Source organism: Schistocerca americana, chromosome 4, assembly GCF_021461395.2.
Source record: "Schistocerca americana isolate TAMUIC-IGC-003095 chromosome 4, iqSchAmer2.1, whole genome shotgun sequence".
In the NCBI taxonomy this organism is placed as follows: Eukaryota; Metazoa; Arthropoda; class Insecta; order Orthoptera; family Acrididae; genus Schistocerca; species Schistocerca americana.
Window position 1 is genome coordinate 540,039,376 of NC_060122.1, and position 17,672 is coordinate 540,057,047.

A 17,672-nucleotide genomic window follows, 5' to 3' on the forward strand; every position below is an offset into this window, starting at 1 on the left:
CAGGAATTGGTTCCAAGTGTAACGCTTTTCGCTATCACCATCAAAGGTATTGCAGATGCAGAGGGCCCCACAGTCTCTGTGTCACTTCATGTGGATGATCTTTGCCTGTAGTATGCATCCACATCACTGCACGCCACTGAGTACAAACTTCAGGGGACTGTATGGGAAGTACATGACTGGGCACTGAATCACAGCTATCATTTTTCTCCTGCAAAATCATAAGCTGTGCAGTTTTCCTGACTGTGTACTGTGCAATCTCCACCCAGAAATTTATCTTGGTGACCAGTTACTTGAAGTCATTGAAACTTTCCAATTCATAGGTATTTTATTTGACAACAAGTTAACTTGCCTGCCACATATCCGTTGGCTCAAGGCAACTTGCATGAAGATGCTAAATGCTTTCTGTTTTCTTAGTGACTCCTTGTGGGGCAGTGATGGCTTAGTTCTGAGATTTTGCAAATCACTGATTTTATCCTGCTTGAACTATGGATGTGTTGTTTGTGGTTCAGCAGCATTGTCCATACTTAGCTTGCTGGATGCTGTTCACACTGGTGAGCCATTGGCAACGAGGGCTGTCCATATGACCTCTGTTGACAGCCTCCTGGTGGAAGCCAGTGTCTCACCACTGCAGGTTAGACAGCAGCTTCTGGCTGATTACACAGTCACAGTCTGTCAGATGCCTACTCACCTATGTCACTCTACTCTGTTCCAAAACCAACAGTTCAGACTGTTTGCGCATTACCCAAAACTGGGTAGACCAGCTGGTGGTCTATACTCTGTCCTGTGATGTAGATTGATCCTTATTGTGGCCCGAAGGATGACGCTGTTCCTACCCTTCTCAGACTCCTGCGCCATTCAATCCTCCACGGTTATTCTAATTTGGTATGCATCTATACGGATGTGTCAAAAGTCAGACAGGATTGGTTACACTTTTGCACATGCAATTGCACATAAGAAGCACTCTCTGCCGGTTGCCTGCAGCGTACACACTGCAGAGTTGGTTGCCATACCTCAGGCTTTGCAGTACATCAGAACCCTAGCCACGACAACTTTCTGATCTGTAGCGATTCCCTGAGTTGCGTAAAAACACCCTGTGTTACCCCAAAAATCTTTTAGTCGCCAACATCCAGGACCTACTAGTTGACCTCTGCAGCTCTGGAAAGTCAGTGACCTTCATTTGGACACCGAGCCACTTAGGCATTCCAGGAAATGAACAGGCTGACTGACTAGCCAAAGACACAACTACAGGAGATCATCTTCATGTCAGAATACCAGGCATGGATGTATGATTGCCACTTTGACCCAATATTTTGAGGGGTTGGAATCACAGGCTTCTATGACCCAGCCAGCCGCTGTAGCCGAGCGGTTCCAGGCGCTTCAGTCTGCAGTCGCAGGTTCGAATCCTGCCTCAGCCTGGATGTGTGTGATGTCCTTAGGTTAGTTAGGTTTAAGTGGTTCTAAGTTCTAGGGGACTGATGACCTCAGATGTAAAGTCCCATAGTGCTTAGAGCCATTTGAACCATCTATGACCCAAAACATGTTATGAGCAATTAAGGTGTCCACTAAGGTGTGGCATACATCTCTTCAGGCTTCTGAGAAATAGGCCATTGTATTGTGCTGACTATGCATTGGCCACACGAGACTCACTCACGAGTTCCTTCTGCATCGGGAGGATCCTCCTCACTGCAGCTGAGGTGATATATTGACAACAGCACATGTTCTTGTTGAGTTCACCCTGCTTGCTGATCTGCGGCACGCTCTCAGCTTGCCTACCTCACCATCTCAGATGCTTGTGGCTGACAAGATAGCCACTGCTAAAGTGTTGCATTTCCAGAGAGAGAGAGAGAGCAGGAGCAAGTTTTACACTAAACTAGATACTCTCCCACATTCAGTGTTAGGGGTTGTTCTGGGTGGGAGCTGATAAGCCTCCTCCCCCCCCCCCCCACCACCACCACCACCACCACCACCACCACCACCACCACCAACGGGTAACCCCGATGTGACTGCAAGTTACTTTCTCGCCACCTCACGTTGTCATGCCTTTAGAACCTCTTGCACACAATGCTGCCTTCCTTACCTCAATTTTCTTTTACCTATCATGTTACAACCCTTTTTTAAACTCTTGACTTGCTTATATAGTTGAAGCAGCCAAGTCCCCACTTTTTCCGCTTTTTACCTTTTAACATGATTCTTTCATGGAATTGAGGGACAATGATGCAGTACCTTAGTACCTTGAAACACATAATCACCATCATCATTTATCAAGAAATTAGCATCTGAACTTGTTTGATTATTATAAAATGGCTGTTGGTAAAGTAGAGGATGTCAAGTACTGTACTAATAAGTGGCATTTTGCTATCTTCTTCAAATGTACTAATAAAATGACAGTGTATAATTGCACTGTTCTTTGGACTATCAGAGTGAATGTGGAATGATATGTGTGTCTTGCTACTTCAAATTGCTCAACCAAATACCAAGTTCATGGAGAATTTACACCTTTTGTTATACAGACTACATTTAAATGATAGCAAAGTCTGTGTTTCTGTTTTTAAAAAGTACCAAAGTGAACAACTGGCAGAATGTTTATGACAGGACATAATTAACAGATCAGATTTTTACAATAAAAATAAAACTTTGTAGTCAGTACAGTAATTGTTTTACATGTATAAGACATACGTTCATATGTTGCATGACAAATCAATGCTGGAAAAATGACAGCACACAATCCTACTGCCAAACAGCAGCACTAGTCGGTATTCTGCTGTGTATTCAATATGCTAATTTTCAAAAGAAATGTGATGATACTAACACTTGCTGATGCAAGCACAATGCATTCTCTATGGCAACGGAACCTATCAAGATTTCAAAGTAACTATAGGTTCCTTTGCTTGCTGTATCTTGCCCTCCTACTCTCAGTCATTCTATCACACGCTCCCACCCACCCATCCTCTCTCCCTTCCGCATTCCTCTCTGTCCCTACTGCCTTCTTTCTCCCATCCCACCTTCCCCTCTTCAGTCCTAACCACCTTCTTTTCTCCCTCACTCATTCCCACCCCTCCTGTCCCCCCTCACATCTTTGTTACCTCACATTCCTTCCCCCCTTCCCGCCTTCCTCTCCCCCCTTCCCACCTTCCCTTCCCCCTTCCTCTCCCCCCCCTTCCCGCCTTCCTCTCCCCCCTTCCCACCTTCCTCTCCCTCCCTTCCCCCCTTCCTCTCCCCCCCTTCCCACCTTCCTCTCCCCCCCCGTCCCGCCTTCCTCTCCCCCCCTTTCCCGCCTTCCTCTACCCCCTTCCCACCTTCCTCTCCCCCCCTCCCACCTTCCTCTCCCCCCTCCCGCCTTCCTCTCCCCCCTCCCGCCTTCCTCTCCCCCCTCCCGCCTTCCTCTCCCCCCTCCCGTCTTCCTCTCCTGCCTCCCTCACCCCCCTCCCACCACCCTCTCCCCCACTCCCCCCACCCTCTCCCCCACTCCCGCCACCCTCTCCCCCACTCCCGCCACCCTCTCCCCCACTCCCGCCACCCTCTCCCCCACTCCCGCCACCCTCTCCCCCACTCCCGCCACCCTCTCCCCCACTCCCGCCACCCTCTCCCCCACTCCCGCCACCCTCTCCCCCACTCCCGCCACCCTCTCCCCCACTCCCGCCACCCTCTCCCCCACTCCCGCCACCCTCTCCCCCACTCCCGCCACCCTCTCCCCCCCTCCCGCCTCCCTCTATCCCCCTCCCGCCTCCCTCTACCCCCCTCCCGCCTCCCTCTACCCCCCTCCCGCCTCCCTCTACCCCCCTCCCGCCTCCCCCTCCCCCTCCCGCCTCCCTCTCCCCCCCTCCCGCCTCCCTCTCCCCCCCTCCCGCCTCCCTCTCCCCCCCTCCCGCCTCCCTCTCCCCCCCTCCCGCCTCCCTCTCCCTCCCCTCCCGCCTCCCTCTCCCTCTCCCTCCCCTCCCGCCTTCCTCTCCCCACCTCCCGCCTTCCTCTCCCCCCGTCCCCTCCCCCCTTCCCGCCTTCCCCTCCCCCCGTCCGCTGCCCCCTTCCCGCCGGCCTTTCCCTCCCCCCTTCCCTCTGGCCTTTCCCTCCCCCCTTCCCTCTGGCCTTTCCCTCCCCCCTTCCCTCCGGCCTTTCCCTCCACCCTTCCCGCCGGCCTTTCCCTCCCCCCTTCCCGCCGGCCTTTCCCACCCCCTTTCCGCCGGCCTTTCCCTCTCCCCTTCCCGCCTTCCTCTCCCCCCTCCCGCCATCCTCTCCCCCCTCCCGCCATCCTCTCCCCCCTCCCCGCCTTCCTCTCCCTCCCTCCCGCCATCCTCTCCCCCTCCCGCCTGCCTCCCGCCTTCCTCTCCCCACCTCCCGCCTTCCCCTCCCCCCTTCCCGCCGGCCTTCCCCTCCCCCCTTCCCGCCGGCCTTCCCCTCCCCCCTTCCCGCCGGCCTTCCCCTCCACCCTTCCCGCCGGCCTTCCCCTCCACCCTTCCCGCCGGCCTTCCCCTCCACCCTTCCCGCCGGCCTTCCCCCCCCCCCCCCTTCCCGCCTTCCTCTCCCCCCTTCCCGCCTTCCCCCTCTCTACCACCCACCCCCTGGAACCGCGGGACTGCTACGGTCGCAGGTTCGAATCCTGCCTCGGGCATGGATGTGTGTGATGTCCTTAGGTTAGTTAGGTTTAAGTAGTTCTAAGTTCTAGGGGACTGATGTTAAAGTCCCATAGTGCTCAGAGCCATTTGAACCTCCCACCCCCGCCATCCTCCTCTCCACCTCCCACACCCACATTCCTCCTCTCCACCTCTCGCCCCCCGCCTTCCTCCTCTCCACCTCTCGCCCCCGCCTTCCTCTTCTCCACCTCCCGCCCCCGCCTTCCTCTTCTCCACCTCCCGCCCCCGCCTTCCTCCTCTCCACCTCCCGCCCCCGCCTTCCTCCTCTCCACCTCCCGCCCCCGCCTTCCTCCTCTCCACCTCCCGCCCCCGCCTTCCTCCTCTCCACCTCCCGCCCCCGCCTTCCTCCTCTCCACCTCCCGCCCCCGCCTTCCTCCTCTCCACCTCCCGCCCCCGCCTTCCTCCTCTCCACCTCCCGCCCCCGCCTTCCTCCTCTCCACCTCCCGCCCCCGCCTTCCTCCTCTCCACCTCCCGCCCCCGCCTTCCTCCTCTCCACCTCCCACCCCCGCCTTCCTCCTCTCCACCTCCCGCCCCCGCCTTCCTCCTCTCCACCTCCCGCCCCCGCCTTCCTCCTCTCCACCTCCCGCCCCCGCCTTCCTTCTCCCGCCCCCGCCTTCCTTCTCCCGCCCCCGCCTTCCTTCTCCCGCCCCCGCCTTCCTTCTCCCGCCCCCGCCTTCCTTCTCCCGCCCCCGCCTTCCTTCTCCCGCCCCCGCCTTCCTTCTCCCGCCCCCGCCTTCCTTCTCCCGCCCCCGCCTTCCTTCTCCCGCCCCCGCCTTCCTTCTCCCGCCCCCGCCTTCCTTCTCCCGCCCCCGCCTTCCTCCTCCCGCCCCCGCCTTCCTCCTCCCGCCCCCGCCTTCCTCCTCCCGCCCCCGCCTTCCTCCTCCCGCCCCCGCCTTCCTCCTCCCGCCCCCGCCTTCCTCCTCCCGCCCCCGCCTTCCTCATCTCCACCTCCCGCCCCCGCCTTCCTCATCTCCACCTCCCGCCCCCGCCTTCCTCCTCTCCACCTCCCGCCCCCGCCTTCCTTCTCCCGCCCCCGCCTTCCTCCTCCCGCCCCCGCCTTCCTCCTCCCGCCCCCGCCTTCCTCCTCCCGCCCCCGCCTTCCTCATCTCCACCTTCCGCCCCCGCCTTCCTCATCTCCACCTCCCGCCCCCGCCTTCCTCCTCTCCACCTCCCGCCCCCGCCTTCCTCCTCTCCACCTCCCGCCCCCGCCTTCCTTCTCCCGCCCCCGCCTTCCTCCTCCCGCCCCCGCCTTCCTCCTCCCGCCCCCGCCTTCCTCCTCCCGCCCCCGCCTTCCTCCTCCCGCCCCCGCCTTCCTCCTCCCGCCCCCGCCTTCCTCCTCCCGCCCCCGCCTTCCTCCTCCCGCCCCCGCCTTCCTCCTCCCGCCCCCGCCTTCCTCATCCCGCCCCCGCCTTCCTCATCCCGCCCCCCGCCTTCCCCATCTCCACCTTCCGCCCCCGCCTTCCCCCTCTCCACGTCCCGCCCCCGCCTTCCCCCTCTCCACCTCGCGCTCTCCTCACCCTCTCCCCCTCGAGAGGTCTGTTTACCAATTTCTCGTCTCGGCTTTTTCCTGACTCGCTTATCCTGAGAGGAGGGAGTCTTAGATTCCTCCTTTATCCTCTTGTTACCTGTCTTTGACGTTGAGGGGATCTGCATATCCCCTTCAACCTGAGACAGTGTCTTATTGGGGGTCTTGGGCTCAAGCCCTTTTAATTCCCTCCACTTATGTTTGGGAAGCCATTCTTTTCCTTCCTTTTGTTTCTGTTCCCTAAGAAGTTTCCTTCTCTGGGCCCCAGACAAGGCTTTAATCTTGATCTGGTTTACTTCTCAGTTACAGTTCCCACTCTTTGCTCAGGTCTAGACCCTGATTCAGAGTGGGAATGCATTTCATCAGTCCTGGCCCCAATGTTTGGGTGCTGAGGTCTCAGTTTACCCCTCAGTTTGTTTTAAATTATTTCATCAGTCGTGTCCATGTTGACCCGCGAGATTTGGGGCTCTACATGGTTCACACCACGGAAACCCCGCGCGGTGTAAGGCTACTTACTAGCGAGGTAGCCCGGTATCCCTAAGGCTCTGTTTGTGACTCATCTTCCCATGTGCCACCCACCCCTCGACATGGATCGCATCACACCTTGGCTTGGAGAAGGGATTTGGGTAAGGACTAGGAGTGTTTAAGGACTAGGAGTGGTTAAGGAAGACAGGGCATTGTGGGACACTCTTAGTCTGATCCATCAGCTAAGGCCTTTCCGGTAGTAGGTCCTGTATCTTCAACATAGCCCTCAGCTTCACGTGGATATGCAAACCTCTCCACCCACACGGACAGTGCTTCGTCAAGGTGGTGGCCCCTGGAGAGGAAAATTATGTTTCCTTTCACTCCTCTTAATATTTATTTTACGTTATTGCTTAGAAATGTAGTACATTTTATTACTTTCTTATGACTGATATATTCCTTGTCTATGTCCTCTACATTTATGTTAGATAAACTTGCATTCTAAATGCTTGTACTGAAATATATAATTATATGCAGAAAATACCTTATAAGAGGTGTAAGACCACAGCACCATTCCTTCCAGTGGAATTAGTGAACATAGAAACAAAAAAATAATTTCATATGCATTAAGTATTTAGTCAGAAAAGATCTTAATGTGTACAAAAGCAGTAAGTAACTTGACTTATGTGAATGAAATGAGCAGTAGAACAGCCAATAATTTTCAAAGCAGAATGAAAATAATTCATGCAGTTTCCACAATGGATTTATGAAAAAACTGTATATTACATTAAGCTTCGGTGTTCAGTGGTTCTCATCCCTCCCCTCTCCTCCCCCACCTGTCCCACCTCTTCGTATGTAAAAATGGAATTAGTATAGGATAAAATATTTAGTATTAAGGAAAAATCAATAGAAATTATTTTATTGTTCTAAATGAATATTTTCTTTTACTGTTTGTTTATTTTATGTTGTTAATATACAAAATTTAACAAATACCAATTTCCTTCTGAATGTAAAAGCTTAGCTAAATGCCACAACAACAAAAAACCACGGTGTTACCATGCAGAACCGATTATTTGGTATACTAACTTTTTAAAATAAAGAGGCGAATTGTTCCATCATAACATATGTGCAGGTCTCCAACATCCCCCTCCTCCTCCTTCCACCTCTTCCTCTAGCCTCTGCAAATTACAGATTTCCTCTTCATAGATATGGATCAAGTCAGGGTGTAGATTAGCAAAGAGTTGAAGGTGATAGAAGCGTATTGTATTGACATTAAATGTCCTACTTTAAGACAACTAACTTCACAGTAATTATGTTAAAATTGTACTGTTTGTATGTTATGATACACTGCTTAGTTAATATTTAACAAAGAATAAGATATCTCTAAATGGTGTGTATTTGCTATAAACATTGCAACTTGTCATTTAGCTAACAAGGGTCTTCGGTCTATGTAATAACATAATTTGTAAAAGGAAGAGCTAAGAAAGTCTGGAAAATAATTAGTAACTTGTATATGAAACTCCTTCACTATTGTTGCATATTTCACTTGATACATTTATGTACAGAGACATAGCTGATGTGTTTGTGGTGGCTTGTTTCATACTTCTGGTGAGGTGAATGATTTTAGTTTAATTGAAATTCTTAGGTTAGATTTATATTTTTGCTTTATTCGTTTGTATGTTGTATGTGCTTCCTTTGGTGAGCTTGTGTGATTCGTCTGTTTGCTTTGCTATTGCAGTTGAAGCCTGTACGAAGCCTTGAAAGTTTCAAGCACTCACCAGGAAGTGGCACAGATTTGCTTTCAGTTCCTGTTCCCTTACCAAAGAATCGCCCACCTGTCCAAATAGTACCACAAACTATAACCCCAGTGTCCTCCTGCACTAGCAGTAATTCATCATCACCAGAAAAAACCTCTCCAGGCAACCACCTTTCACTGCTTCCTAATACTGCTTGTACTTCAACTTTTGATGGTATTGGCTGTGATTTATTTGGTGCCACACCGTTTATCATAAATGATTCCTCACATGAAGACTCACTATTTGTAGTGGCTTCCACATCTTCCATAGATATGGTCAGGCTGCCTCCTCCAGCACAAACATTCCGGAATAAAAAGGTAATATGAATGCACTACAATTTAACTCTGTTTGTCACTTTTTTTTAAACCAACTATGAAATAACACAATGTGACACATTAACAAACATTTCAGTCCTTTGTGGAATATTCCTTTGCTTCTGGGTCACTTACAGTTTGCATTACATTATTATTTAGAATACTGGTATCTATGTGCTGAACATATAGTAGGCAGCTGAGAAGATACGTGTGAGGGGTGTGTGGAAATAGTCCTTCCCCTTTCTCCTCTCTGCCTCACAATTACCAGTGTTCTGTGTTGTTGTCTGTCTGCAAAATATCAACTTACTTCTAGAATTCATTGTTAATCTTGTGGTAACATAGCTGTGACATGAAGTCATGGTGGAGGTATGTGACCATGTTGAAAAATATGTGAAGTATGCAAAATGCTGAATAGATCGCTGAGGAAAAAATCATTGATTGGAAGCAAGCTGACTTTACTACTCCAATATTACATATTTTGACATTGCTCTCATCAGATATCCTGGAACAGCACACTGAACGTAAGTCATTGATTTCTTCTGCAGCGACCTAGTCAGCGTTTTGCAGACAGCACATGTAGCCTTGTTGTGTTTTATTGCTCACTGTTTCTGGTCACCTGTTACCTTTTTTTTTCTTTTTTTTTTAGTACCAGTGTCGACAAAACATTCATTTAGGTATCATGTCCCCATTGTAAGCAATAAATTGGTGAGAAAATCCTTCAGCTGACATTGCTTCAATTGAATAGAATTTAAGTGATATTATTCCAGCTGTATCAGTACATCAAAGAAGTGAGACAATTTAATTTATTTCCATTGTTCAGACCTCATTAAATCAGTTACAGTTACCAATCACCAATACAGGTTTGATTCTTTAAAAAATAAATGAAAGGGTGTGGGGAGGGGGGGGGCGGGGGGATTTTATAACATAGTGGCCAACACAATGAGATGCCAATGCTCTGCGAGATATTTTGAGCTACAAAATGAATGGAGAGGATTGCAGAATTAACTTCTACAGTTATTTTCCCTGCTAGGAATAGAGTTATCTGTAGACACAGTTTTGTTTAGTGAGAGAAGAGTATCATGACACTCATAATGCAATACAGGAGATATTTTGAAAGACGAAGACTGTTCCTGATAGGACAGATCATTGTAAAATTAAAGTAATTTCACATCTGTAACTTTTTATATTAACTATAGCAATGAAAACAATGAATTATTGACAAAATTATTTAATTGTATCTAAAAACAAAGATGATGTGACTTACCAAACGAAAGCACTGGCAGGTTGATAGACACACAAACAAACCCAAACATACACACAAAATTCAAGCTTTCGCAACCAACGGTTGCTTCATCAGGAAAGAGGGAAGGAGAGGGAAAGACGAAAGGATGTGGGTTTTAAGGGAGAGGGTAAGGAGTCATTCCAATCCCGGGAGCGGAAAGACTTACCTTAGGGGGAAAAAAGGACAGGTATACAATCGCGCGCGCGCACACACACACACACACACACACACACACACACACACACACACACACACACACACACACAAGCAGACATTTGTAAAGGCAAAATTAATTGGATAGATAAAAAAATCACCAAGCGGCGACAGAACACACATGTAAAAGACTGTTGTAATTGGCAAGCTTTCGGAGCCACTGGCTCCTTCTTCAGGCAGAAGGGTTGAAGGGGAAGGAAGAAGGGTAAAGCAAAAGGATTGGAGAGGTCTAGGAAAAGGGGTAGATTTCGGGAAAGTCACCCAGAACTGCGGATCAGGGGATACTTACCATACGGTATGAGAAGGAAAGACTGATTGTTGGGGACTGCATTGGACAAGATTTGGAAACCTGAGAGCTTAGAGGCAGAAGATAGGATAATATGCTGACAGAGATTACTGCTTAAACATGATGCAAGAGTTAATAAGAGTGAAAAACTAAGTGCATTGTACATAACAGTGGTGGGAGGGGCGGTGAAAAATAGACGGGAAAGACAATGAAAGATGTAGAAAACTAAAACGGAGTGAAGCAAAGAGTGGTTACAGTGAAGAAATGCTGAGACGGAAGAAATTTATGTATATTAAGGCCAGATGGGTGGCGAGAACTAAGAACATGTTGTAGTGCTAGTTCCCACATTTGGACTTTGAGAAACTGGTGTCTGGGGAAGAATGGTGAAACAGGTGCCAAGGTCATGAATGTCATGTTGTAGAGCATGCTCTGCAACAGGATATTGCAAGTTGCCAGTGTACACTCTCTGCCTATGCCCATTCATCCTAATTGATAATTTGGTGGTAGTCATGCTGAAGCAGAAGGCTGAACAGTGTTTACATAATAGCTGGTATATGACCTGTCATTTTGCAGGTGGCTCTCCCTTTGATAGTACATTTTTTGCCAGTTACATGGCTGTTATAGGATGTGGTAGGAGGGCGCATAGGGCAGTGGGGGCGTTCACAGGGATAGGAGCCATAGGGTAGGGAGATGGGTGCAGTAGGAGCATAGGGTCTGACAAGAATATTGCAGAGATTGGGAGGGTGACGAAAAGTTATTCTAGGTATGGTGGGCAAAATTTCAGATGGAATGGATCTCATTTCAGAGCATTATTTTAGGAAGTCATGGTCATGTTTAAGTAGCTGATTAACACAATCCAGACCAGGATAATACTGAGTCACCAATGGTGTGCTCTGAAGCGGTTTCGTGGAAGGATCAGCAGTACTAGAATTGGATGTGATGGCCCAGGAAATCTGCTTTTTAAGTAGGCTGAGGTGTGGATTTCGTTATTGTGTAAACGGGATTTCAAAATTTTTGTCTCGTGCAGAAGCGTATTCGAAGGCAGTTGTTCTTCATGTGATTGAATAAGAATGATAACAAATGACACTGTTACTTTATACAAGTTCTGAAACAAATACTAACAAAGAGATAGAGGGGCTGGCCAGTACTTACCTCAGCTCAGTACAGCCGATAGATACACAAAACAGAACAGATAATTTACATTCCTAGCTTTTGGAACTTTGTTCCTTCATCAGGGAGGAGAGAGGGGGAAAAAAAGGGAAGAAGGGAAAGTGGATTTAGTTACTCACAACCCAGATTATGAAGCAACAGGGAAAGGTAAACAGGGAGGGTAGCAAGGATGGAGGCATGGTTGTCAGAGGGAAACCAAAGATATTCTACTGTTAAGTACTGTGCCAGCTTCAAACCAAAGAGGATGCATACAGAAGTAAAGAGGTATATAGTATAAAGATAAACACAACTATGTAGGATGAAAATGTGCATGAATGGTTAAAGAGGAGAGGGAAAAATAAGAAGACTGAAGAGTAAATGGGAGTGAGGTTGGTTAACGTAGGTTCAGTCCAGGGGGATGGCGGGATGAAAGGATGTGTTGGAGTGCAAGTTCCCATCTCCGCAGTTCCGAGGAACTGGTGTTGGGTGGGAGAAGCCAAATGGCACGTACGTTGTAGCAGGTTCCTAGGTCCCTAGAATTATGCTGGACGGCATGCTCTGCTACTGGGTATTGGACATTTCCTAGGCGGACAGTTCGTCTGTGCCCGTTCATGCGCTCAGCCAGTTTAGTTGTTGTCATACCGATGTAAAAGGCTGTGCAGTGCAGGCATGTCAGCTGATAAATGACATGTTGTTTCACATGTGGCCCTGCCTTGAATTGTGTATGTTTTACCAGTAGTGGGGCTGGAGTAGGTGGTTCTGGGGGGATGCATGGGGCAGGTTTTGCAGCGGGGTCAGTTACAGGGGTAGGAACCGTTGGGTAGAGAAGGTGGTCTGGGAACATTGTAGGATTTGACAAGGATGTTACGAAGGTTGGGGGGAGGGGGGGGGGGGCGACAAAAGGCAACTCTGGGTGGTGTGGGGAGAATATTGTCAAGGGATGATCTCATTTCAGGGCTTGACTTGAGAAAGTCATATCCCTGGCAGAGTAATTTGTTGATGTATTCGAGGCCAGGATAATATTGAGTGACAAGGGGGATGCTTCTGTGTTGTCTGGGGGTAGGAACATTGTTGTTGGACGGGGAGTAATGTATTGCTTAGGAGATCTGTTTGTGGACAAGGTCTGTGCAGGACAGTTGCGGGAGAGGAAAGCACTGGTCAGGTTATTGGTGTAATTGTTGAGGGATACGTCACTGGAGCAGATACGTTTGCCACAAATACCTAGGCTGTAGGAAAGTTAACCAACCTCACTCCCATTTACTCTTCAGTCTTCCTCTTTTTCCCTCTCCTCTTTAGCCATTCACGCATATTTTCATCCTACATAGTTGTGTTTATCTTTATACTATATACCTCTTTACTTCTGCATGCATCCTCTTTGGTTTGAAGCTGGCACAGTACTTAACAGTAGAATATCTTTGGCTTCCCTCTGACAACCATGCCTCCATCCTTGCTACCCTCCCTGTTTACCTTTCCCTGTTGCTTCAGAACCTGGGTTGTGAGTAACTAAATCCACTTTCCCTTCTTCCCTTTTTTCACCTCTCTCCTCCCTGATGAAAGGAACAAAGTTCCAAAAGCTAGGAATGTAAATTTTCTGTTCTGTTTTGTGTTACCTATCGGCTGTACTGAGCTGAGGTAAGTACTGGCCAGCCCCTCTATCTCTTTGTTAGTATTTGTTTCACATCTTTATAAGAGATTTTCCATTAATCATTTATACAAGTTATTTCTGTCATACAACATATCTTGGCTTTTAGTGTCAAGAGTGTAAATGTAGAATGAGCCCAGAAGTGTAATCTTGTAGTGTTTAGTAAAAACTGGTATGTTTCAGTAAGATATTTGGTATTTCTGATAGGTTACCTTGTAGCATTTAGTTATGCACTGTCAGTTAAGTGCAATGTAGCTTAGACCTGCATTGTAATTCTCACAAATTATAGCATACGAGGCGGGTACCAAAAAAAAAGGCGGAATAACAACGCCGTGCATGGAGCTTGTGTAGTTTGCATTTCCGCCGCTAGGCGAGTATAGCACAACCCATAGCCAGTTCAGTGGTGCCTGTGTTGTCAATCTGGCGTTTTCTGTTCATGGAGAGTGATTTTTTTTTACTAGTGCTGTTTTGTTCTTGTTTCATTTTTTATGATGGCAGGTTTAAATGAACAACATGCAGCTGTGAAATTTTATTGTCTGCTAGGTGCAAAGGTTGCTGTAACTGTTTTAATGTTGAAAACAGCTTGCCAAGATGACACTAAGGCAAAAACTCAAGTGTACAAGTGGGTGCCCCATTTGACGAAAATATTGGAAAAATTAGAGAGATTGTGCTCACAGACTGTAAACAAGCAGTTAATTAATTGTCCGAGATTAGTGGATTATCTTGGAACTCGGCTTAGCAAATTTTAACAGAAGATTTGGGAAGGAAAATGGTTGCTGCCAAGTTAGTTCCTCAGCTCCTGGCTAACAATGAAAAGGAATGTTCAGTTGAAACATGTCTTGCTTTGAAACAACAGGTTTAAACTGATCCAGAGTTTCTGTGAAAGGTCATTACTGACGATGAGTAATGACACTCTGGTTACGACCCAGAAACAAAGCAACAGTCAAGTCAATGGCATAGTTCTGCTGCTCCACACACCTTACTCGACTGACCTGGCTCCGTGTGACTTTTTCTTATTTTCACGCATGAAAGGAGCGTGAAAGGATACCGATTTGACAATGTTTAAGAAGTCTAGGAAAAAATGATAGAGGGCCTGTTGGCCATTTATAAAGATGATTACAAAATATGTTTCAGACATATTATTAGTTGTAATGGAGGGTATATTGAAGGGTATAAGGTTGTTTTACAAACAATTTGAAAAAATATAACTTTTAAAAAATAATTTCGGTGCTCTTGGCCACCCCCTTCATACATTGTAAGACTCAGAAAGAATGAATCCATATTCAGAGGATTTGTAAACTGTGTATCAGCAGTAAGTCAGTAAGGCTGCAGAGATACTCAGTCAACAAACATTTGTTAAAGAGGAACCATAAAGTTGGTGACATTGTGCCTTGCAAAACCAAAGGACAGAATGTTAGGATGTGAGTTTGAACAACGTAGAATGATACGAAATTGAATTTATCAAACCATAGCATTTAGCTCATGCAGGGAAAGATGCTATAACAGTAATTTTTGTTTGGAACCAGTGGGCAGAAGGGGGTCACCCCCAGCAACAAACAGATGCTGTAGCAGTCAAGGTGATAAAAGCACAAGTTGACTGCTATCTTGTCTGCTAGCACGCATTTGATTGTGTAACTTCGTTCACTCAACACTGAACCATAGCAGTGGTTGTAGGCCTGTCTGCATTAGCAATTTGATGAATTTTGCTGTGGACTTAGATGGTGACATGATAGTGTGTCAGCTTCCATTTTCCACAAAGGCCTCAAAGTGCAATAGGTTTGTGAACATGACCATCTACAAGGCATGTCCCAGAAATATCATGACATATTTAGAAGGCTTGTAGATGGTGTCTTAAGAAACAGATTGAGGATAGGAACTAATTTCCAGAAATGTTATCCCATGACACTACAGAGAGACAGTTAAGCATTGGCTTCTGTCACTAGGCTATCCATTTGGCAGCAAACGTGACTGTTTTTGTGGTACTGGACTGTAGGCAACATGTCTCACAATGTTGCTTGTTATTCAGTGATAATGACTGAGTGTCACAATCGCCAGTGGAGAAGATGGAGCTAGCTGCTGTGTAGACTGGCCTTGTCTCTTATGAATCTGAAGCTCTCTTGCTTCATTGGTTGACAGTTTCAGACACAGATTTCCATCTGCATTTTATTCTTCTCGTATTTACCGAAAAACGCTGGGGTTTCAGAGGGTTCCAGAAGAAAGATAAACTGTGGATGAAAAACCTGTACTCGAAATCATCATCCTCTGAGGCAACAGAGCATCGCATTCATAGTAAACAAGGCCTTTCTACACATCAGCTAGGAACAAATTCTCCAATGGTGATTGTGGCAATCACTTGCAATCGCTGAATAATAGACAACAGACAGAGATGTTCCACCTATAGTCCATCAGCGTGTAAAGTCACAGTCGCTGCTGAAAGAGTGGCCTACTGGCAAGCACCAGTGCCAGTAATATTGACACTTTGTAGTGCCATTCGATAACATTTCTGTACATGGGCTGCTAGCCTCGATTTGTTTCTCAAGACATCTTCTACAATCTGTTGTAGTTTGTTGCAACATTTCTTGGACATCCTGTATACTGAACAGTGAAAGGCTTGTTTTTTTATAGGAGTCCTATTTTGTGTCCCATAGTAATGTATACAGATTTGTTAGAGATTACGGGGGTGACTGCAGTATTGGAGCCTGCATTGGTATTGGAGCCTGCATCGGTATTGGACATAACAGGGTATTGTTTTGAGGTATCATTGGAAACAGTATACTTGTGTCTAGCGACTAAAAAGTGTGATGATTTTTCTGGCAACACTCGCTCACATTCAGTTGTCTGTGGGCATTTCTGGTACAATCTGTTGAGTTAAATTTTTGTGCTGTGTCAGCATCACCATGAGCTGCAGTTGACTTCCGTCCCAGTTGCAGTTGCCCATTTGATGTATGGATTAGCATGGGGCAATAGCCGTGGCGCGGTATGTTTGTATCGAGACAGATTTCCATAACGAAGGTGTCCTGACAGGAAGATGTTCGAAGCAATTGATCGGTGTCTTAGGGAGCACGGAACATTCCAGCCTATAACTCGCGACTGGGGAAGACCTAGAACGACGAGGACACCTGCAGTGGACGAGGCAGTTCTTCGTGCAGTTGACGATAACCCTAATGTCAGCGTCAGAGAAGTTGCTGCTGTACAAGGTAACATTGACCACATCACTGTATGGAGAGTGCTATGGGAGAACCAGTTGTTTCCGTACCATGTACAGCATATGCAGGCACTATCAGCAGCTGATTGGCCTCCATGGGTACACTTCTGCGAATGAATCATCCAACAATGTGTTAATCTTCATTTCAGTGCAAATGTTCTCTTTACGGATGAGGCTTCATTCCAACATGATAAAATTGTAAATTTTCACAAGCAACATGTGTGGGCTGCCGAGAATCCGCACACAATTGTGCAATCACGTCATCAACACAGATTTTCTGTGAACGTTTGGGCAGGCATTGTTGGTGATGTCTTGATTGGGCCCCATGTTCTTCCGCCTACGCTCAATGGAGCACGTTATCATGATTTCATACGGGATACTCTACCTGTGCTGCTAGAACATGTGCCTTTACAAGTACGACACAACATGTGCTTCATGCACGATGGAGCTCCTGCACATTTCAGTCGAAGTGTTCGTACGCTTCTCAACAACAGATTCGGTGACCAATGGATTGGTAGAGGCGGACCAATTCCATGGCCTCCACGCTCTCCTGACCTCACCCCTCTTGACTTTGATTTATGGGGACATTTGAAAGTTCTTGTCTACGCAACCCCGGTACCAAATGTAGAGACTCTTAGTGCTCGTATTGTGGGCGGCCATGATACAATACGCTATTCTCCAGGGCTGCATCATCGCATCAGGGATTCCATGCGACGGAGGGTGGATGCATGTATACTCGCTAACGGAGGACATTTTGAACATTTCCTGTAACAAAGTGTTTGAAGTCATGCTGGTACGTTCTGTTGCTGTGTGTTTCCATTCCATGATTAATGTGATTTGAAAAGAAGTAATAAAATGAGCTCTAACATGGAAAGTAAGCATTTCCGGACACATGTCCACATAACATATTTTCTTTCTTTGTGTGAGGAATGTTTCCTGAAAGTTTGGCCGTACCTTTTTGTAACACCCTGTATAGAACAGCCATTGCATAATATTAAGATTGCTAATTTATGCACCCTCCCCCATGAACCATGGACCTTGCCGTTGGTGGGGAGGCTTGCGTGCCTCAGCGATACAGATAGCCGTACCGTAGGTGCTACCACAACGGAGGGATATCTGTTGAGAGGCCAGACAAACATGTGGTTCCTGAAGAGGGGCAGCAGCCTTTTC

The 17,672-nt window shown here is 47.6% G+C and overlaps 1 protein-coding gene across 2 annotated transcripts in view; it reads left to right on the forward strand.

The window, feature by feature from the left end:
• Positions 1 to 17,672, forward strand: part of LOC124612451 (DENN domain-containing protein 1A-like) — a 292,617-nt gene that overhangs the window by 257,972 nt on the left and 16,973 nt on the right. The window contains exon 13 of one of the 2 annotated variants that reach the window (XM_047140674.1): positions 8,354 to 8,728. The exons of the other annotated variant lie outside the window; for it this stretch is intronic. Coding sequence (XP_046996630.1) covers positions 8,354 to 8,728 — 375 coding nt within the window. The remainder of the gene's footprint in view (positions 1 to 8,353; positions 8,729 to 17,672) is intronic. 2 annotated transcript variants of the gene reach the window in all.